Source organism: Erinaceus europaeus, chromosome 5, assembly GCF_950295315.1.
Source record: "Erinaceus europaeus chromosome 5, mEriEur2.1, whole genome shotgun sequence".
Lineage (NCBI taxonomy): Eukaryota > Metazoa > Chordata > Mammalia > Eulipotyphla > Erinaceidae > Erinaceus > Erinaceus europaeus.
Window position 1 is genome coordinate 122173155 of NC_080166.1, and position 23481 is coordinate 122196635.

Consider the following 23481-nt stretch of genomic DNA (forward strand, 5'->3'; position numbering starts at 1 on the left):
TTCTAGCACCTCCTGGAGGAGGTAAGATGCCAGGAGGCAAGTGGCGAAGAATCACTGTTATAAACAGAGACATTCATTGGCACAAGACAGCATAACAAAAATATGCACATAAAATGTAGCAGTTGAGGGTAAAATGTTATTAGTAGGGCCAAGGACTGATCAGTCAGGAATGAAACCTTATCTGAAAGAAAATTTGGCTAGCCTGTGGCTAGAGAAAGAAACTCAAACAACAGAATAGGCCCAGCAAACCATTAAAACTCAAGACTATAGAGAAATCCATATACCGTGATGCAACTTCAAAATGGTGGCAGAATTCTTAGGGCCAAACTGAAAGACCTCCTTGTGTAGGTGGTCAACCCCACTACTCACCTGTGCAATGGCATAATCAGAGTTGTTGGTGGCCTGCATGCCTTCGTTCCCACTGATTCCCACACCCACATGGGCCGTCTGGATCATGCCCACATCATTCGCACCATCCCCGATGGCAAGGGTGATGGCCTTGACTCGCTTCTTAACCACGTCCACAATTTCAGACTTCTGCAGAGGAGACACTCTGTAAGAGAAGAAAGAATAATTAGGGCTATAAACATCTCTCTGGAGGAAACAGCTGTAATTTACATTTAGTTGCACTGAAAGGGTAGTTTTTGGACAATTTCCAAATTCAATACATACATTTTAGACTCGTGCAAAAAAAAAAAATTTGAGAAAACAGTAGTATGTGACTTTCAAGTATTTGCCAACTACATAGAAGAAATACACAACTCAAAAGTAACTTGAAACACAGTCCATTTATAATCACTCTGGTCAGTGGGGGCTTCACATGCAAGCTTCACAGGGACACTGTGCCCTCCTGAGTGATAAATGCTGTTAGTTAGAGGTTGTTTATAGGAAATAACCCCTCCCACAAATAAGAACACTATCTTGTTACCCATTTTTGCTTTGATATATGCTATATATAATCTTAGGTCTGGTAAAGGAATTGTCAAATCTGCTTTCATTGGTAGGGCTTGAAAAGTGCATAAAGAGGAATAGAATGAAAAAAGAAAGCTTTCTCCATCTCCACCCCAAAGGCAGAGACAGTGTCTGAAGGGAAGCCAAGGCAGGGGAACTTAAGGGTTGTCCAGGGGTAGAAGTTCCACTTAAGACGAACTGTACAGTACAGCCCTGGAGGAGAAGAAAAGGCAGCTTAGGCATAAGTGAGCTTATTTCCACAGAAATCAAAGAGGATAAATATGTTTTCATAAGCTCTCAAGTTGTCTGGAAGGAAGACCCAACAAAAATTGATGTGTTTGGGGCCAGAGGAATAGTCTACCAAGCAGAGCACCTGGTGCTGTGACTTCCTGCCTGCCTGCCTGCCTGCCTGCTGCCTGTCTGTCTATCTGTCTGTCTGTCTATCTCTTCCTTTCCACCCACCACCCTCCCATCTGAAAAAGCAGTTGAGGGAGTGATAAAATCATGCATCTGTGAGAACCTGGCTTATCACAAAGAAATTGATGGAGTTGAAAGCAAAGCAATGTAACTTATAGTAAACTATTTGTTCAGAGCATGAGGCCAGACAACAGAACGTGATACTACTACTAGTACCCTAGGATTAATTAACTTTCAATTCTGAATTGTTGAACTGATGCTTGATTTGGGAAATTTCCAGATCAGGTCTTGAATAACTAAAATGTTTGTGTATGTACACACATGATAAAGGTCTTTCTAGGTTTCCTAGAAGTGACCAAACCCATATGGGAACTGTTTTGGAAGCTAGAACAGACACTTGGAGACATGACCTCTCAGATGAGCTCCATCCTAACCCACACATCTTTTCTTTTCTTTTTTTTTAGCAAAAGCACTTCTCAGCTCTGGCTTATGGTGCCACTAAGGATTGAACCTGGGAATTTATAGACTCAGGCATGAAAGTCTTTTTGCATAACCATCATGGCTATCTTCCTGACCCTCACACATATTTTTCAACTGAAAAATATAAATTTAAATTATATTTATTTTTACCAGCTCTGTTAAGAAATGTGTTCAGGGGGTCGGGCAGTGGTGCAGTGGGTTAAGCACAGGTGGCGCAAAGTGCAAGGACCGGTGTAAGGATCCCGGTTCGAGCCCCCGGCTCCCCACCTGCAGGGGAGTCACTTCACAGGCGGTGAAGCAGGTCTGCAGGTGTCTATCTTTCTCTCCCCCTTTCTGTCTTCCTCTCCTCTCTCCATTTCTCTCTGTCCTATCCAACAACGAACAACATCAACAATGGTAATAATAATAACCACAAGGAGGCTACAACAACAAGGGCAACAAAAGGGGGAAAAAATGGCCTCCAGGAGCAGTGGATTCATGGTGCAGGCACCCAGCCCAGCAAGAACCCTGGAGGAAAAAAAAAAAAGAAATGTGTTCAATGAGATAGCAAACTCAACTTAATGCATGGGTATTCTGGAAGGTTCTTAGTTACACTGAAAATCAGCAAGTTAGAAAAATGGAATCTTAGGATTTAAAAAGTGTTTTAAATCATTTCCACAGAGATTTTTCAATGGTGTGAATTCATTGCCTTCTAGGACAGACACAACCATTAAAATTCATTGTTTTAAAGTTACAGAACCTGTATATAATCCAGGGCCTAAGAGACAGGGTACATTTGCACATGTATCCATAATGTTGGAGGAAATATATACCTCAGGGTGAGAGTGCTCAATAGTCTGCAGTGAATAGATTTTCTCAATAAGTACAGCAAACAAGTAGAAAGACCTAACAAAGACACCATAAAGTACTTAAATATTCACTACTTAAGCCTAGATACCCTCCTTTCCTACCCCCTACTTCACTTCCCTCTATCACTGCTTTAAGTTTAACCTTTTTAGATAAAAATATGTGAGAACTACAAAAGCTGGATAAGGGTGAGAGACTGGCACACTTTAATGACGGCTTTTTTTTGGTCACTACCAGGCCATCCCATCATCTGGGGCCCTATCCAGGGAATCCTGGGATTCCCTTGGGCCTAGCCCTCTAATAGATCCCTCTCTAACTTCACTACTCACTTCCATCAGGAACATCAGCATAAGCCTTCTTGTGGGCCTTCTTGTGGCCCCTGTAGGGCCTCGCCCTCTATGTAGAACAGCAATGAAAGGGACTGACATTGCCCCAAAGGGAGGCTGTGTCAGCCTACTCTGCCACTGGAGGAAGACTGGCCCTAAAATGAGTGCCGCCTAGAATGTTCCTAGCTGTGACCATGGACTGTGAGCTCAGAGTGAAAGGGACACAAAGGTTACACAGGCTCCTGGGCTAAATATGAATAGACATGGGCCCTGGGCCAGATCGATCAGGTTTACAGTTAATGGTATTTATATGCTTTCCTCATATTTGGAAGCTACTCTCCGTCCTGATCCAGCTTTCTAGTCCTATTCTCAATTCTGACACCATCTCCCTAAAATAATTTTAGTCCATCTGCATGCTAGTTATCGGGCTCAGGCAAAACTTACTTTGCCCGCAGAGCAACAATGGTAGGAACTGCTCCCCTCTCCAAAGGGAGGCTGGATCAGCCCACTCAGCCAAGACTGGTCCTCAGATGAGTTCAGCCTAGAATATTCCTAGCTGTGATCAGTAGACTGCAAGTTTAGACAGAAAGGGACTCAGAGGTCACACAGGCTCCTGTGCTATAAGTGAATAGACAAGGGCCCTAAGTCACATTGGAGTGACCCACACATGAGCATTAAAACTTGTGAGCTCAACCAGGTGTGCCACCACCTGGCCCTCCAAAAAGTACATCTTTAAAAATAAAAGTACTGATGGTATACAGAGGTCTGGTGGTGGGAATAGTGCAAACCTGTACCCCTCTTATCCTATGGTTTTGTCAATGTTTCCTTTTTAAAAATAAAATTTTTTAAATAATAAAAAAACAAAAACGTATTTATAGATTCTTTAAAAACTCACTTTTTTATTGATATAAATTTTCAAAACTTCAAGGAAAAAATGTCTCCCTGAGTGGTACAAATTTCTACCAGGAACAGCATTGTAGACCCTCCTGTGGGCCTCAATGTGGGTCAACAATGGCAGGGACTGTCCCATTTCCCAAAAGGAGGTTGGGTCAACAAACTCTGCCACTCATGTAAGATGGGTCCTGAATTGAGTGGAGCCTAGAAGGAGCCGGGCAGTAGCGCAGCGGGTTAAGCGCACGCAAAGCACAAGGACCAGCTCAAGGATCCCAGTTCGAGCCCCCAGCTCCCCACCTGTAGGGGAGTCGCTTCACAGGCAGTGAAGCAGGTCTGCAGGTGTCTATCTTTCTCTCCCCCTCTCAATCTTCCCCTCCTCTCTCCATATTTCTCTGTCCCAGCAGTGATGACATCATCACTAACAACAATAATAACTACAACAACAATAAAAAACAAGGGCAATAAAAGGAAAAATAAATAAATAAATAAATATATTTTTTTAAATGAGTGCAGCCTAGAATATTCCTAGCTATGACCATGGAATTCGAGCTCAACCAAGAAAGATGCAGAGGTCACACAGGCTCCTGTGCTGAATATAAATAGATACGGGCCCCAGATCAGATATATGGGGTCTACAGTTAATGGTATTTATATACTTTTCCCACATTTGGGGTCTACTCTCTGTCCTGATCCAGCTTTCTAGTCCTATTTCCAATTCTGGCACCATCTCCCCAGACAATACCTTTAGCTCACCTGCATGTTAGCTGATAGGCTCAGGCCCAGGCAGACAACCTTACCAATGTACGCTGAAACCCCACCTATGCAGAACTCTGCCCCACTAGGGAAATATAGAAACAGGCTGGGAGTGTGGATAGACCTGCCAACGGCCATGTCCAGAAGAGAAACAATTACAGAAGTAAGACCTTCTAGCTTCTGCACCCCATAATGACCCTGGGTCCATGTTCCCAGAGAGATAAAGAATAGGAAAGCTTTCAAGGGAGGGGATGGGAGACCAAACTCTTGATTGTGGGAATTGTGTGACACTGTACCCTTCTTATCCTATGGTCTTGTCGATATTTTTTATTTTATCAGTAAATTTAAAAAAATTAGTAAAGTCATGGGCCCCTTGGAATATACCTAAAATAGATGTCCTAGATTTTTCTAAATTGGAGACCCCACATCTCAGCTGCTCTATTCTTACCTTTAGGTTGCTGATTATTAAACAGTTTGTTCTGCTTTATATTTTAATGCTTTTCAGCCACCAATTTGCAGATGCTACCATGACACCAACCTGACTTCCCTGGGCAGACAACCTTACCAATGTGTCCTGGAACCTTACCTCTCCAGAGTCCTACACCACTAGGGAAAGACAGAAACAGGCTGGGAGTATGGATCAACCTGACAGTGCCCATGTTCAGCGGGGAAGCAATTACAGAAGCCAGACCTTTTCTACCTTCTGCACCCCACAGAGATCTCTGGTCCATAATCAAAGAATAGGGCTAAAGAATAGGGAAACTTCCAATGGAGGGGATGGGACACGGAACCCTGGTGGTGGGAACTGTGTGGAATTGTACCTCTCTTACCCTACAGTCTTGTCAATTATTATTTATCCAATAAAAAAAGACTTAAAAAACTACACCAAGCTACCATCTCAAATACACACACACAACACAAATGAGTGTACAGTGTCAATATGAGATCACAATGCATTATTTTTCATAATGTAGCATGGTGAAGCTAGATTTTTCTGATAAAAAGGATATGCCCTGTGAAACAAACAACACAGAATAGGAAATTATGCAGATAGCATCTACTCTTACTCTAAGGTTTGAGAATTTGTGAGTTCAGTGTATGCACTTACTGTATCATTGGTAAGTGATCACAGCTGTGAGCACTATTGTTTTAAATGTCAGCTAAGAAATTCTCCTTAGACTGTTTGATCTTATCTACTACTTAGTCAAAGACAGTTTGATTTTCCTTTTTGTCTACAAATATGCAAAGGAATAACTGAAATACTAAAGAGCCATGACTCAAGAGACTCGATAATTGGGTGAATCATGTTTTGCCATGGTTGCATTAACCACTCCACAAGTACAATCACTGCCCCACAAAGTGGAGTTTTACATGGTGATGTCACTACTTAATGTCCAATTAATCTTCTGCATCTGTAAAGATATCATAGGAGAGGGGCCAGGTGGTGTCGCACCTGGCACCTGATTAAGTGCACACATTACAGTGTACAAGGATGCAGGCTCAAGCTTCAGTCTCCACCTGCAGGGGGAAAGCTTCACAGGTGGTAAAGCAGTGCTGCAGGTGTCTCTCTGTCTCTCTCCCTCTCTGCTTTCCCCTCCCCTATTAACTTCTATGTCTCTATCCAATAATAAATAAATAAGTAATATATATTTTAAAATGTCTCATAGGAGAGCACAGAACAGTAAGTAGCACTGGGCTGGCATAAAACTACAAGTCTTTGAGTGTCTATGTGTCACTCAGGTAATCAAGCAAGCTGCCTCTTTACCAGTTCATGTGAAGTGGCGTGAAGAGTAAGAGAGTTTGCAATGCACAAAATTCAATTGCCAGCACACTGGGCTGTGGCAGGTTGGAAGAGTTGTGGTGGAACAGAAAAGTCACTAAACAAGTCCAAAGTTTTCTTTGAAGTTAAAGTTGTTGCTTTTCTGCTAAATGGCTTAGCAGTGTGTCAACCAACAGGAGACAAGTAGCAAGTCAAATACACTCTGCATTTGCCGCTCTGGGATTCAGAGCTCACGTAGGTGTCAGTGGAGTCAGGCATAATTATGACGACTTTGTGTAAAATCTATGAAAGCTGGCTGCTTTTTCCCCAAAAGCAAAAATAGAGAGAAAACTTGACTGGGGTTTATATACCAAGTCAGACCCCAGTGTTTTTGAAGCATGAAATTCTCATCAAGGATTTATTATGCCCTCAGCTGTAATGCCTTGAGAAAACACAAATCTAGCACATGCTAAGGAGTTAAAAACAGATGTCAAACAGCTAATTTCTATACAACTGAGCAGACACCATTACACTTTAGTACACATAGTATTTTAGCATGCCCAAGTTACCACAAAGCACAAACGAGTTCTTTTAAAACCTTAAATTTATTTAGGAGCCTAGGAGCTGAATATGGGCCCCAGATCTGAGCCAAGCTAGGTGCTAGGGATACTTCTATGAATAAGAATATAAAATCAAAGATCATCTCTCAACTGGAGAGGCACTTTACCCTCTTTCCAGGAGGAGAGAGATACCAAAATAGAATATTGAAATGTTTGTTAGGGCTGTGTGGTGCTCCACCTGATAGAGTGCATACTTTGCCATGTGCAAGGACCTGCACTCAAGCCCCTGGCTTCAACCTCCAGGGAAACTTCATGAGCAATGAAGCAGTGCTACAGGTGTGTCTCTGTATCTCTTCCTGATCATTTCCCTTCCCTCTCAATTTCTCTGTTTCTATAAAAAAAGGAAAGAAGGTAAAGACAAGGAAGAAGAGGAGTAAGGAAATAAGGAAGGAAGGGAGGACAGGAGAAAGGAAGGAAGGGAAGGAGGAGAGAGAGAGAAAGGAAAGGAATGAAAGAAAAGGACTGCCAGGAGCAGTTGATACATCTTGCAGACACAGAGCCTCAGTGGGTGACTCTGGTGGCAATAAATAATACTAGTAATAATAACAATAAAAATTTAAAGTTCACCTTTTGAGACTTACAAAAATAGTATTCAGGGCGGGGAGACAACAAAATGGTTATGCAAACAGACTCTTATGCCTGAGGCTCCTAAACACTAGTGCTCTAGTGTTTCTCTCTCTCTCTCTGCATCGCTCTCAAAAAATAAAATAAATAAATAAATAGTATTCAAAACTATCTTTATCTTTTAGGATATGTTCTTCTAAAATTTAAAAATAGGGGCCGGGTGGTGGCGCACCTGGTTGAGCACACATGTTACAGTGCCCAAGCACCCTGGTTCGAGCCCCCAGCCCCCACCTGCAGGGGGAAAGCTTCATGAGTGGTGTCTATCTCTCTCTCCCCTCTCCATTTCTGACTATCTCTAACTAATAAATACATAAAGATAATTTTAAAAAATAAAAAATAAACCATCTAAAGTTATTCCAAATATAACACAGATAAACCTTGGTGACTGTCTTGTACATCAATGATTATGCATTACTGGGTCTGTTCTCCAAAGGCCTGTTCACAGAAGTTGTTTCCAGATTTGGAAGCAAACTAAGTTTTCACCACTAGATAAATAAACAAGGAAAATAAGAATCAGCATTGCTCAGAAAAAAGAAGAAGAGGAAGAAGAAGAGAAGGGGGAGAGGGAGAGGGAGAAGCAAAGATCTTTCTGCTGTTGACATGAATAGATCTTGAGGACATTACACTACATGAAATAAGTCAGAGAAAGATAAACATTATCTCACTTATGTGTGGAACTAATAAACAAAACTCTAAGCTCTTAGATCAAGAGAACATATTGGTGGTTGCCAGAGGCAGTAGTGTGTAGGGGGAGGTGAAGATGAGAAGAATGAGTGAAGGAGTATAAAAGATGTAAACTCCTCGATATATATGATGCGTAGCATGGTGTTTTTAATCAATAATACTGTAGAGCAAATATGAAAGCTCCCAAGCAAGTGATCTGAAAAGGTACCATCGTTATATATATACATATTTGGAGGTGATCATTTCCCCAGATATGGGGGAATATCAAACCATTATGGTAGATGTCATGCTATATAACATGTTATATGTCAATTACATCTCAAAAAAAAAAGTGAATTCCCCACCTGCAGGGGGAAAGCTTCACAAGTGGTGAAACAAAATTGTAGATGTCTCTCTTTCTCTCTCCCTCTCAATTTCTGTTTCTGTCCAGTAAATAAATAATAATTTATAAAAAATAGTGAAGTAAGAAATTATGTATGTGTAATATCTCAAATTTCATCACAGAGGTATTGTAAAAGGGAGGGGGAGATGTAGTATACTATGCTGTTACATGAACAACATACACACAAATATTCAAGAGTAAGTCTTTATAGTTTTGATTGTTTTAGGAGTCAATGTTTGGGGGGTAGGGGTGGGCGGAGGGTCATCTCTGAAGCTTCAATGATCCCAGCTGACTTTTTTAGACCAAAGGGAGGGGGACACTTTCTTGAACTTACTGGGGGTCAGGCTTGAATTTGGATCTCACACATGGCAAAACACTACCCAAATGAGCTATTTTATCAGCTCAAGAATGGTTCTATCTTATTCCTAGCATCTCTCCTAAAGATTAAAGTGTTGCGGAGAGCATCTTGTGGAAGAATTTCTCTCAGTACTTAAAAATGTGAGCCACACTTAATACAAGATGGGTCATATTAAAGCTAGGGCTTCAGGAGGCTGGCGGTGGAGCACCTGGGTAAGTGCACACAGTACTAAGCAAGGACCATCACAAGGATCTGGGTTTGAGCTCCCACTCCCCACCTGTAGCTGGGAAGTTTCATGAGCAATGATGCAGGTCTGCAGGAATCTTTCTCTCTTCTTTCCCTATCTTTCCCTTCTTTTTCGGTTTCTCTCTTTATTTCCAATAAAATGGGGGAAAAGACCACCAGGAGCAGTGGATTTGTAGTGCTGGCACTAAGCCCCAGTGATAACCCTGGAGGCAAAATAATAATAATAATAACAATAACAATAGCTGGGGTTTCCTCTAAAGCATTTAGGACTGAAGTTGCTATTCTTTCCCTAACTTTATCTTCTGCTTCATAAGATCAGACAAATTGACAGAACACAAAGGGGACAACAAGGACTACCTAAGTTTCCACACCTAGTTCTGAAATTATTTTTTCAGCACATTTCTTTCTTTTTTTTAAATTTTTTTAAATTTATTCATTAATGAGAAATGATAGGAGAGAGAGAAAGAACCAGACATCACTCTGGTACGTGTGCTGCCGGGGACTGAACTCAGGACCTCATGCTTGAAAGTCTAGTGCTTTAGCTACTGCGCCACCTCCCGGACCACCATTTCTTTCTTTTTTAATATATATATATATATATATATTTTTTAATTTTCCCTTTTGTTCCCCTTGTTTTTTATTGTTGTAGTTATTATTATTGTTATTGATGTTGTTGTTGTAATAGGAGAGAGAGAAATGGAGAGAGGAGGGGAAGACAGAGAGGGGGAGAGAGAGTCAGACACCTGCAGACCTGCTTCACTGCCTGTGAAGCGACTCCCCTACAGGTGGGGAGCCAGGGGCTCAAACCGAGATCCTTATGTCAATCCTTGTGTTTCATGCCACGGGCACTTAACCTGCTGTGCTACCTCCCAACTCCCCAGCACATTTATTTCTACAAATTTCTACATTTATTTCTACATTTATTTATTCAGTGTAATAAACATTGCATACATTGCATGGAATATGCTTGTCTCTAACCTCCACAAGGATAAGGATGATATCATTCATTCATTTAGCATCCTTTCCTTTCCAAGCCATATCCTAAACTTTAATCCAAGAGCTTACAGAGAACAATTCATTAATGGCGACCACCTACCTAAGTTATGAAACGAAGGCTAATTAATTGCATCTCTAATCTTAATTATGAAAAGCAAGAAAAATGATAGGTATGCCTAAGCAAATATAACTTCAATATACATAGCACACATTGAAACATGTTACTGTTGCAGAATTGTAGAAGACTTGAAATTATGAAACAATTTAAGTAATACACAAACAACTGGGTACCTCTACAAAAGCTGAATATACCATCCATTGAAGTTAGTTAAAAACACACCTCCAACTTTCCCGTGGTGTCCGAGATGCACAATTTACTAACTTCCTGACCAAGCAGTCAGTGAAAATGATTCTATTTTTTACTATTATCCTTAAAAACTTTACAATTTTACTACACAGGTTTTGTGTTACAGTTCTGAATGGCATATTGGGGATGATCTTTGGTTTCATCTAGGGCTCTCCAGGCAAAGGCTAGCATGTAAGCATTGGCTTTTTCTGTCTGCCTCCTTCCATCTTAGTGTTCTGACTATTATATATCAATAGTGAGCTGCTACACATCATCTTGCATAAGCACTCTGAGGGCTTTACAAACACAGGCTTACCAAATCTTTACAAATGGACTTAGGATATAGGCAAATGCAAGTCAGCCAAAGTCTTTATATCTAAGCACCACACCATGAATTTGGTTTTTTGTACAAGATAAACTTCTGAAAATACATCTTACCAATCTCAGATATTTCTGCCCAAATAAAAATGTTTAAACCACAGAATGTGAGCTCAGATCTACAGGGATGCAGAGGTCATATAGCGCTGAATATGGGCCCCAGATCAGATCAAATCGATGAGGTTTACAGTCAACAGCATTTATACACCTTTCCCATATTTGGGAGCTACTCTCTTCCCTGGTCCAATAACTTGGGTCCACCTGCATATCAAATATCAGGCTCATAAAACAAAAACAAAAGCACTAGTATAGTCATAGGCCCTTTGGAATATAACTAAAATAGGCCTACTAACCATCTACAAATCGGAAACCCCCCCCCCAACTCTTCATCTGCACTATTCCAGCCTTTAGATTCATGATTAGTCAACAATTTGTTTGGCTTTATATGTTAACTCTTTTTTCAGCCACCAGGTTCCAGATGCTACTGGGATGCCAACTGGACTTTCCTGGACAGACAACCCCACTAATGTGTCCTGGAGCCCCATTTCCCCAGAGCTTCTTTCCCACCAGGGAAAGAGAGAGACAGGCTGGGAGTATGGATCGACCTGTCAATGCCCATGTTCAGCGGGGAAGCGATTACAGAAGTCAGACCTTCCACCTTCCCACAATGACACTGGGTCCATACTCCCAGAGGGATAAAGAATAGGAGAGCTATCAGGGGAGGGGATGAGATATGGAGTTCTGGTGGTGGGAATTGTGTGGCATTGTACCCCTCTTACACTATGGTTTTTGTCAGTGTTTCCTTTATATAAATAAAAATTATTTTTAAAAAATGATTTAGCAACTGCCTAAGAGAATGAGCATGTAAATGGCTGAGTGAATAAAGTTATGAACCTACATCTCATGAATGGTGATAAAAATATGCACAGAACAACTATGACTCCTGATTGACACAGCCATCAGTGTAAAATACAGTCAATCACGCTATAAGATTTGCTGAGCAGTTGCTGGTCTGTCCCAGAGGTGCTGATGGCATTCCTTATTTAGTGAGGTTGAATCACACACATTTTGGTAACACTCCTGTATTTTATCAGTATCACCCTTTGGCTACACTGATTGTTGATGCCTGCTCCAGGTGCAACAGGACAAGCTACCTGTGTCAGGTGAGTCATGGAGCAGACAGCAACTGTGCTCACATCTTGGTTTTTTTTGTTTTTGTTTTTTTTTTGGTTTGTTTGTTTCCAGTCACTGGGGTTTAGTGCTAATACTATGAATCTACTGCTCTGAGAGGGGAGAGGAAATAGAGAGGAAGACAGACACCTGCAGAACTGCTTCATCAATTACGTGTGATGTTTCCCAGCTGCAGGTCCTTGAGTGGATCATTGCACTTAACCAGATGCATCCCCACCAGCCCCCCTGCTTTCTTTCTTTCTTTTTTTATTTGTTATTGGATAGAGACAGAGAGAAACTGAGAAAGGGGATATTGAGAGGAAGAGAGACAGAGAGACACCTGCAGACCTGCTTCACCGCCTGTGAAGCGACTCCCCTGCAGGTGGGGAGCTGGGGGCTCGAACTGGGATCCTAACCGGTCCTTGCGCTTTGTGCCATGTGCACTTAACCAGCTGCGCTACCACCTGACTCCCACCCTCTGCTTTCTATCTCAGTAGTAAAGTTCTCTGGTCATTTGAGGAATTAAAGACATATGTTTGGGCATATATTAAATTCAAATTGTGGAAAGTCTCACATTCCCCGCCATCCTCTAAGTACAAGGATGATTTTCAACATAAGTCTTCATTTTTACTAAGGTTAAATGTTTCCACACTCCAAAATAGATTCTTTAGTATAACTCAGTTTTCAAAGCCAGCTGTTGAGTGCTCCATCCATCCTACCCAAAGAGGGAGAGGGATACTGGAAATAAGAGAACATGAGAGATTTAAAAAATAATATTCATATAATTTGCCATGGTAACTATATATTAGCATTTATTACTAATGGTTTCTTTTCTATGGAAAAGGCTCATTTAACTCATTTTCAAAATTTTAAAATGTAGTAATATTATCAAGATTGAAAAGGTCAGTGATTATCATCATACACACACACTACAAAATAGTCCTAATTCTCCCACCTTTTAATCTCTTGCACACTAGAAAATAACCCCACTATCATCGTGATCCCTTTCAAACAAAACAAGAGTTTAGATATAAAGAATGTTTAAACTTAACACCCTAGTCAACTAAAGTCATCTTATACATGGCTTCCAAGATCTTAATTCCAAATTGTAAAAAGTCACTCAAAACAAAAGATGTAAAAGAAGGTGTCCTAACAACTGATTTGAAGACAAAGACAGAGACTGATTATTGGCCTGTGTCAATAAATTATGGGGTCTGTCTCCTGCAAGGATGCTCTCCTGTCCCCCTCAGAAATGGAAGTGCCACCATCCTACAGTTGTGAACACTGGGGGAACTCGATACTCTTTATTACCTGATCCTGCAACCCTGTCCTAAATGCCATGTACAGCTGAAGCTTTTAGAGTGGTTCTCAGAGAAAGGGAGAAGACCCTGTCTGCTTGAGATTGGTTTACCAAGGAAAGTCTCACTTTGAAATAAGTATACCCTGCTTGGGGCTGCAGAATTTATGCACCTGTCCTTATGTCCACGACAACTTTATCACATATTCAAAGACAGAACAGTTAAAATGGCGCTCAGAGCAGAGTATAGCTTCTGAAATCCTAGCATCGCTATGAAATGAGGCCACCTATATTAATATGTGGGAACTACATTTTATGTCAAAATGTAATTGGCTGTATGCTATGAATTGTATATAATGAAATCAACTGGTTAGAATCTTTTTCTTCCTGTCACAGCTACAAAGAATGGAGCAGTCTAGGAAGACTTAGATTTAAATTAAAGATATTAGATCCTTCTGTTCCCAGGCTGAGACAGGGATTAGAATAACACATTTAAATACCTTAATGTTTTTAGCACAAAAAGCATTAATTCGATACTCTGCTTCCTTGAAATGCTTTATTAAGGCACCCAAGACCCTCTCAGGAGTGTCTGCCTTCCTTGAAGTGAATGCACATTTATAGTTCTCTGCTGAAAACTTCACTAGTATTTCACAAAAGCATGCCTGGCCCCTGCTGCTAGGAAGATGGGAATAGGAAACAGACCTGTGAGGAAAGCTGAGAAGTGTTTGAGCTCTGACATTTCAGAGTCAGCTCATAGCTCCTGCAGGACCAGGCATCCTGAGCTTGTGCAGCCTTGAAAATTCATACCAATCAAGATACTTAATAGAATGATTTTAATCAGGCCTGCCCTTCAGCTGACATGGAACAAAGGTCTGATTATTGATCCCATAAAGAAGCTCAATTATAAGTGCAAGTACTCTGGAGCAAGTGGGGCAACTTGTCCATGTCTACCCCTCCCTCCAGCCCCCAGTTCTAATGCAAACAACCAAGGGCTCTATGAGCTATGCCTTTATATGTGTATTAATGCACCCCTGACCTTTTCTGCTTCCTTTTTTAATTTGAGAGTAGAATTTGCTGGATAATAACAGAGCTAAATTAAATAAAGCTCTTTCTCAAACCTAAATCCTGAAATACGTTATTCTTGATCCTGATAGCAGGATATGACAATGTCTTCCTTATTATCTGCCATATATTTAAAATTACTTGAGCAAAGGGGTACATTTGTCCAAGCCCACAGAAAGTGGTATTGATGGTAACAAATGCCCCCTCTGATTCAGGGGTTGTTGTGTGGGGATAGGAGATATAGGGGAAATCTCTGAACCTTTCCCTCATTTTGATGTGAACAAAAAATTGTTCCAAAATATAGTTGATCAGGGAAACAAAAGTAGCATCATTCTACTAATCTCAAAAATATAATGAAAATGATTCCTAATGGTTCTATCCATCTGCTAATGTTCTAGAGACAGCCAGAAAAAGACTGACAGACATTAGGCAGAGGTGCTGTTAGTGGTGGAACAATGATAACACATGAGAATGTATGTATGGAAAAGACATGAACTCGAAGATACTGTGTACCTGCAGAAGAAATCAATGAAAACAGCCACTTTTAATGTACTATAAGTTTAGCTGGCAGATTACTTTTTAATTGATTAAGAACATCCTAATAGTCTGAACGAAGTCCGGTCTGAAGTGTAGTTGGCTGTGTATCTGTTTCCATAATTAAGCTATTTGCTACTGGGTGTTGAGAATTTGTTTAACTCATGTTTAAATTCTGTAGCAGTAAACAGGACAGGTAACAAATGTTTGCGGAACTGTAAGTTTTGAAATAAGTTTTGGACTTTAATTCTTTCACTACCCTCTTCTTCTTCTTCTTCTTCTTCTTCTTCTTCTTCTTCTTCTTCTTCTTCTTCTTCTTCTTCCTCTTCCTCTTCCTCTTCCTCTTCCTCTTCCTCTTCTCCTTCTCCTTCTCCTTCTCCTTCTCCTCCTTCTTCTTTTTTCTTCTTCTTCATTATTTATTTATAAAAGGGAAATACTGGGGAAGCAGAGCTCCAGGACACATTGGTGGGGTTGTCTGTCTAGGAAAGTCTGGTTGGCATCATGCTAGCATCTGGAACCTGGTGGCTGAAAAGAGAGTTAACATACAAAGCCAAACAAATTGTTGATTAATCATTACCCTAAAGGCTAGAATAGAGCAGATGAAGAGTTGGGGGGAGGGGGGGGTCACTGTTTTGTGGATAGCTAGTAGGCATACTTTAGTTATATTCCAAAGGGCTATACTAGTTTTTTTTTTTTTATCCTCTTCCCCACCACCCCACCCTGATCCTGAAATCTGATATACAGGTGGATCCAAGTTATTGTCTGGGGAGATGATGTCATGGCTGGAAAAAGGACCAGAAAACTGAATTAGGGAAGAGAGTAGCTCCCAAATATGTGAAACATGTATAAATATTGTTGACTGTAAACCCCATCAATTTGATGTGATCTGGGGCCCATATTCAGCTTAGGAGCCTATGTGACCTCTGCATCGCTGTAGATCTGAGCTCACATTCTGTGGTCATGATACTCCCCTCTTCTTACTTATAAAAGTTCCCATTTCATGTTCAAGAGTATACACACTATATTAAACAAATAATCATTATATTACTAAATCTTTGATTTTAAAATAAAAGATTTAGTATTAGTTTATTGCAATGACTTCAGAAGAGCACAGATATCAACCTTTTAATCAACCTGGTAATTGTATTTTTCAGAGCAAGGGAATAATACATGGACAATCACCTTTATCAGATTACCAGCTTTTGTAAGTAGCAGCCACTGTCTAAAATTGAGTTTGTCACTTATGGGATCTGATAGGCAGGGTTGCTGCCATCACTTATCGCATTCGCTTTGGCTAGTGGCTGCAATGCATGAATGAAAACTCTATTCCTTCAGGTCAAAAGCCTAACACTGAGTTTGGAAAGGAGATCCAGGCCAAAGCTAGTTAGACACACAGCTGCTTCCACTAGGGCTCAGTTCAGAGAGTATCTGAGAATGAAGAATGGTCTCATGAAATTTAGGGAGCACAGGTGAGGTTCTCTGAAGCATACAGAACAAGGGTTTCTAACTTTCTGCAAAAAACTAGCTTTCATCTAATAAAATCTTGAAATATATTGAAGAAGGCAAGACATGCCACTACTTTGTTATTACAGTCATCCTAAAACCAAAAAATGTGAATCTTCAAGAAAAAAAAAAAAAGGCTCAGTAAGAGAATGTGACAGAGGAGGTAAAGCAGTGTAATAGCAAAGTCACAACAAATTCTCCTCTTCTTTAATATCCTCTCATATGCATAGAGGCATAGCGTCTTATTACATTGAATTGCTATGGAGATAGGACCGAAATCAATGACACCACTGGTGTTAGACATTATTTTATGCACTAAAACACAAACAAGCTACCACCATCTTAGATTAGCAATGCCCCAGTTATGACTAATGTTACACTTTAGTGACATAAAGATGATGAAAGCATGTATTGTGCCCAATGAAGTCACTTTTTTTCTTCTTATATGGCCAAGATCTAACTATAAAAGGTCCAGGTCAGATACTGTAATTTGGGGACCATGATGGCTAAAAAACAAACAAAAAAAACCCTGCATGTAGGAACAGTCCCTATGGGCTCTTGAGCAAATTCCACCCTTCCTCTGATAGTCCCTCCTCTTGGAGTATCTCTTCCCTTATCTCTAATTTTTTAATGTGCTCATTGTTAAATCTGTGGAGAAGGGAGCAAATAATTATAGTAATGACCCTCTGTGGACAAATGGACAAGAAGAAGGAATTTGAAAGTTTCAACTGAGAGGATTCAAAAGAGAGGGTGCAAATGGGAATCTTGCTTCTATACAGACTTAAATACTCCTGGATTCTGGTTTTCCTTCTCTGCGACCAACAGTGACAATTTATAGTCTTTCCTAAGTCCTAAGACTAATATTTAGTTGAAAGCAACAGTTCAAAGACAATAATAAGTAGGAGGAAGAGAAAGTACTGATTCTTGCATGAACTATCTTATTCATCAGTGAACAGACTAAATGCAACCTATGAATTTGCAGTTTTTCTTCTTTTGAGAGGAAGAGAGAGAGGACAAATAGCATAGCACTGTCCATGATCCCCAGCTCCCGCTCCATGCTGTCCATGGTGCTCCCATGTAGTGGCTGGTCTTGAACATAGGGCTTCACAAAGAAGCTGTGACTTCACACACAGCACATGTGTGCTATACAAAGTGAGCTATTTTCTGCCACACCACATGCACTTGTTAATTTGACCCTCCATCCAATGCTAATAAATCAGTACTAGCATCCTGATTTTCATGGGTCAGAATGCCACGCTGAGAAAGGTCAACACAATGTGTCCACTACCTCTAAGCTATAAGGGTAAAGGACTGCAACACAGGCACCTCAATTTAGGATTGGTACTCAGTCTCCTTGCCACATTCTTAGCTCCAAAGGAAACACCCATGTAGAAGCTTTGAGTAGTTCTGATGAACATTTGGGCCATATCAAGTTGGGGGATGTTCACAAAGGTGAAGTAACCTAACCCCACACAGTAAGTACCCAACCAAGCTACCATGTTTATGATTGGATTCTAAGTTTTCTGCTTATAATTAGGGATACTGCCATTGATAACTGCCTTGTAAGCTAACCATGATGACTGAATAAATTCCAAGGGCAGGCAAGCATTCTGATAGAAAACAAACAAACAAACAAACAAAAAACACCTCTCCTACTTTCTACCTTACTCTTGGATTGAACATCAAACACCACCCAACACCTCTCCACTGTCAACCAGGGCCCTAGTAAGTCCATGCCAAGAATGCACTGCTCCCATAATATCCTGGTTTCAGGACCTTCAAGATGGAAAGGGACCATGAATCAGGAAGAAGAAAATTTTGACTACTATGCCATTGTCTGAACTGAATTATTTCCACATACAATTTCATATAGAGCATTTTTTAATAAATCAATTCACTATACATAATATACTCACACTAATATTCAAACATGGTGAATACAACTACATATAAACAAACAAGACTGCAAAATTTTGCAGGGCAAAGTGTATGACTTTGTTTTTTAATTGCCTTTATGTACAACAAAGTGCTCAGCACACAATAGCCACTATTAATTCCACCTATATGAGTCACATTGTAGACATTGTACATGCAGCAATTCTGATATATGGAAGAATGTGGAGGGTGGTGGGATTATCTCAAAGTTTAGAGCATACAGCAATGAGAAATTCAGAGAGATTGTTGTCATTATCAACACCCCTTTTTCAGGAGCTTTGTTCCAGGGTGCAATTTGGGAACTAGCCCAAGGAAGGCCTGCTTCTGAAGTTAAAAGTGTAATTAAGATGGTCATATAGAAACAACAGCTGGCATGAGCTCCAAAAAGAAGCAGCTTACAACCTGGGATTCTCTGGATAGGGTGACTGGGTGTTCTAACCATTGTGAGAGGAACTTGATTCTTTCTCTCTCTTCCTTCCACTCTCCTTCTTCCCTCTTCCAAGCTAATTAAAAAAAAAAACTAAACAACTCTTTCCTTTCACTGCTTTCCTCCCCCTACCCCTTCTTTTGCTTTCTGAATTCACTGATACTCATTTGTGAATTAATATGGAGAAGAAATCTGACTCTGAGTGGAGTGAGTGTGTGTGTGTGTGTGTGTGTGTGTGTGTGTGTGTGTGTGTGTGTGTGTCTGTGTGGAAGTGTGTGTGTGTGTGGCGTGTGTCTTTTCTACTTCCATTTCTCCTCTTGCTATCACTAGAATTTATGGTGGACAGTAGGTTTGCATAACTGTCTATTCTTGCTTTCCCCTTTTTTCCTTTCTCTTTCTTATTCTTTTGGATTTGGTTGCTATTTTTTCTCGAACTGAAGGAGTTGTTTAGCTAACTGGTATTGGCTGAACTCTATCAATCCTTACTTCAGTTGCTATTGTTGTAATTTCTGAGATTGGGGACTGCATTTGTGAAAGGTCTTTAGTATAGTATGGCTTGTACTCAAAAAACAACTGAAAAACGACAGAACAGAAAAATAAAAACCACATCAATTTAAAAAAAAAAGGCTAAATCAAGAGCAAATAAAAATAAAACTGCTACTATAATGAATCAGGACAGGAGCCCAGAATAAACTCCAAATCAGTCAGAAGTAACCATAGATAAGAAAATTATGCAAGCCTGGGGTCCTATTCTGGGAGTCCTGAGATTCCTAAACAGACACGATGGGTCTAGACCTTGAATAAATCCCTCTCTCCATTGTTACCGGCCATATATGTCAGGAACAGCATAACAGACCCCTTTGTGGGTCCTCATATGATTTTGCCCTCAACTTGGATCAACAATTGTAAAGAATGTTCCATCCTCTGAAGGGAGGCTGGACAACATACTCTACGCTACTCCTGAGGAAAATGGGGCCTGATATTGGGGCAGCTTGCAACATTCCTACTGATGACCACAGAATGTGAGCTCAGATCTACATGGATGCAGAGGTCACATAGGCTCCTAAGCTGAATATGGGCCCCAGATCACATCAAATTGATGGGGTTTACAGTCAACTGTTGCTGTCAGCCCACAACAACGACACGGACACCAGAGTCTTCTTCCTCAATTCCCTTTATTTCCTTCTTATGGCCACCTTAAGTACCTTTCACTGTTACATAGTCAGCCAATGGGCATTAAGCAAGCATACAGCATTCATAGATCATGCAGCCTTCTACCAATCATAAAACAGTTCACGTGTACAGCACGCAGTCTGTTCAGTTGGATCATCCAACTTCCGCAAAGTTGTTTATCACTATACTGGTTTAGCTACCACGTGGCTGGCGCCATCTTAGGGGCGTGATGTGCAGTGTCATTATGGCTCCTGACAGTCAACAATATTTATACATGTTTCCCATATTTGGGAGCTACTCTCTTCCCTAATCCAGTTTTCTGGTCCTTTTTTCAGCCATGATATCATCTCTCCAGACAATAACTTAGATCCACCTGCATATCAGATTTCAGGCTCAGGAAAAAAAAAAAACTAGTACAGCCACAGGCCCTTTGGAATATAAGTAAAATATGCCTACTAGCTATCTATAAAAAGGAGCCCCCCCCAACTCTTCATCTGCACTATTCCAGCCTTTAGGTTTATGATTAGTCAACAACTTGTTTGGCTTTATAAATCAACTCTCTTTTCAGCCACCAGGTTCCAGATGCTAGCATGATGCCAACCAGACTTCCCTGGACAGACAGCCCCATCAATGTATCCTGGAGCCCAGCTTCCCCAGAACACCCCCTTCACTAGGGAAAGAGAGAGGCAGGCTGAGAGTTGGATTGACCTGCCAATGTCCATGTTCATTGGGGAAGCAGTTAAACCTATACTTTTTTTAATATTTCTTTATTCCCTTTTATTGCCCTTGTTGTTTTATTGTTGATGTCATTGTTGATGTTTTATTGTTGATGTCATTGGATAGGACAGAGAGAAATGGAGAGAGGAGGGGAAGACAGAGAGGGGAGAGAAAGACACCTTCAGACCTGTTTCACTGCTTGTGAAGATGACTCCCCTGCAGGTGGGGTGCAGGGGGGTCGAACTGGGATCCTTATGCTGGTCCTTTCGCTTTGCACCACGTGCGCTTAACCCGCTGTGCTACCGCTCGACTCCCCTAAACGTATACTTCTAAAACTCTTCTACAAGATCGAAGAAACAGGAACACTCCCTTCCACCGTCTATGAAGCCAACATCACCCTGATACCAAAAGCAGTTAGGGACACAACAAAAAGAGAAAGCTACAGACCAATATCTCTGATGAACATAGATGCCAAAATATTAAACAAGATCCTGGCCAACTGGATATAGCAGTATATCAAAAAGATTGTTCATCATAACCAAGTGGGATTTATCCCAGGAATGCAAGGCTGGTTTAACATATGTAAGTCAATCAATGTCATTCACCACAACAATAAAAGCAAAACCAAAAACAACATGATTATCTCAATAGATGCAGAAAAATCCTTTGACAAAATCCAACTTCCATTCATGCTCAAAACACTACAAAAAATAGGAATAGATGGGAAATTCCTCAAGATAGTGGAGTCCATATATAGCAAACCTACAGCTAACATCATACTCAATGGACAGAAGCTGAAAGCCTCCCCCTCAGATCGGGGACTAGACAGGGTTGTCCACTATCACTACTACTCTTCAACATAGTATTGGAAGTTCTTGCCATAACAATCAGGCAAGAAAAAGAAATCAAAGAAATACAGATTGGAAGCAAAGTATACAAACAAAAACCTAAAGAATCCAGGAAAAAACTACTGGAAGTTATTAGGCAATATAGCAAGGTGTCAGGCTACAAAGTCATGTACAAAAGTCAGTGGCATTTCTTTATGCAAGCACTAAATCTGAAGAAGAGGACATCCAGAAATCACCCCCATTCACTGCTGCAGCAAAATCAATAAAATATCTAGGAATAAAGCTGACCAAAGAAGTGAAAGACTTGTATACTAAAAACTATGAGTCATTATTCAAGGAAATAGAAAATTATTTCATGAAATGGAAAGACCATAGGCTCCTAAGTTGAATATGGGCCCCAGACTACATCAAATCTATGGGGTTTACGGTCAACAATATTTATACCCCTTTCCCATATTAGGGAGCTACTCTCTTCCCTGATCCAGCTTTCTGGTCCTTTTCCTAGCCATAACATCATCTCCCCAGACAATAACTTGGATCCACCTGTGTATCAGATTTAAGGCTCAGGGGGAAAAAAAAATAAAGAAAAAAAAAAAAACTAGCATAGCCACAGGCCCTTTGGAATAGAACTGCAACATGCCTACTAGCTATCTACAAAATGGAGGAACCCCCCAACTTTTCATCTGCACTATTCAAGCCTTTAGGGTCATGATTAGCCAACAATTTGTTTGGGTTTACATGTTAACTCTCTTTTCAGCCACCAGGCTCCAGATGCTAGCATGATGCCAACCAGACTTCCTAGGACAGACAACCCCACCAATGTGTCCTGGAGCTCTGCTTCCCCTGAGCTCCACCTCACTAGTGAAAGAGAGAGGCTGGGAATATGGATTGACCTGTCAATGCCCATGTTCAGCAGGGAAGCAATTATAGAAGCCAGACCTTCCACCTTCTGCATCTACAATGACCTTGGGTCCATACTCCCAGAGGGTTAAAGAATAGGAAAGCTATCAGGGGAAGGGAGGGGACATAGAGTTCTGCTGGTGGTAACTGTGTGGAGTTATACCCCTCTTATCCTATGATTTGTCAATGTTTCCTTTTTATAAGTTAAAAAAAAAAAGAAATGGAAAGACATCCCATGCTCATGAATTGGAAGAATTAATATTATCAAAATGAATATTCTCCCCAGAGCCACATACAAATTTAACACAATACCCATCAAAGTTCCACCAAGCTTCTTTAAGAGAATAGAACAAAAACTACATAAATTTATCTAGGATGAGAAAACACCTAGAATCGCCAAAACAATCTTGAGGAAAAGAAACAGAAATGGAGGAAGTTGGGCGGTAGCGCAGTGGGTTAAGCGCACGTGGCGCCAAAGCACAAAGACCAGCATAAGGATTCCAGTTCAAGCCCCCAGCTCCCCATCTGCAGGGGAGTCACTTCACAGGCGGTGAAGCAGGTCTGCAGGTGTCTATCTTTCTCTCCCCCTCTCTGTCTTCCCCTCCTCTCTCCATTTCTCTGTCCTATCCAACAATGATGACAATAATAATAACTACAACAATAAAACAACAAGGGCAACAAAAGGAAATAAATAAAAATATATTTAAAAAAAAAGAAACAGAAATGGAGGCATTATACTCCCAGATCTCAAACTATATTATAAGGCCATCATCATCAAAACAGCCTGGTACTAGAACAAAAATGGCACACAGACCAGTGGAACAGAATTGAAAGCCCAGAACTAAACCCCCACAC

General features: G+C 40.7%; 1 protein-coding gene across 4 annotated transcripts in view; it reads right to left on the reverse strand.

Moving 5' to 3' along the window:
- The window catches only part of ATP8A2 (ATPase phospholipid transporting 8A2), a 641523-nt gene that overhangs the window by 261949 nt on the left and 356093 nt on the right, over positions 1–23481 (reverse strand). For all 4 annotated transcript variants that reach the window (XM_060191722.1, XM_060191724.1, XM_060191721.1 and 1 more), the window contains exon 26: positions 370–553. In XM_060191722.1, coding sequence (XP_060047705.1) covers positions 370–553 — 184 coding nt within the window. The remainder of the gene's footprint in view (positions 1–369; positions 554–23481) is intronic.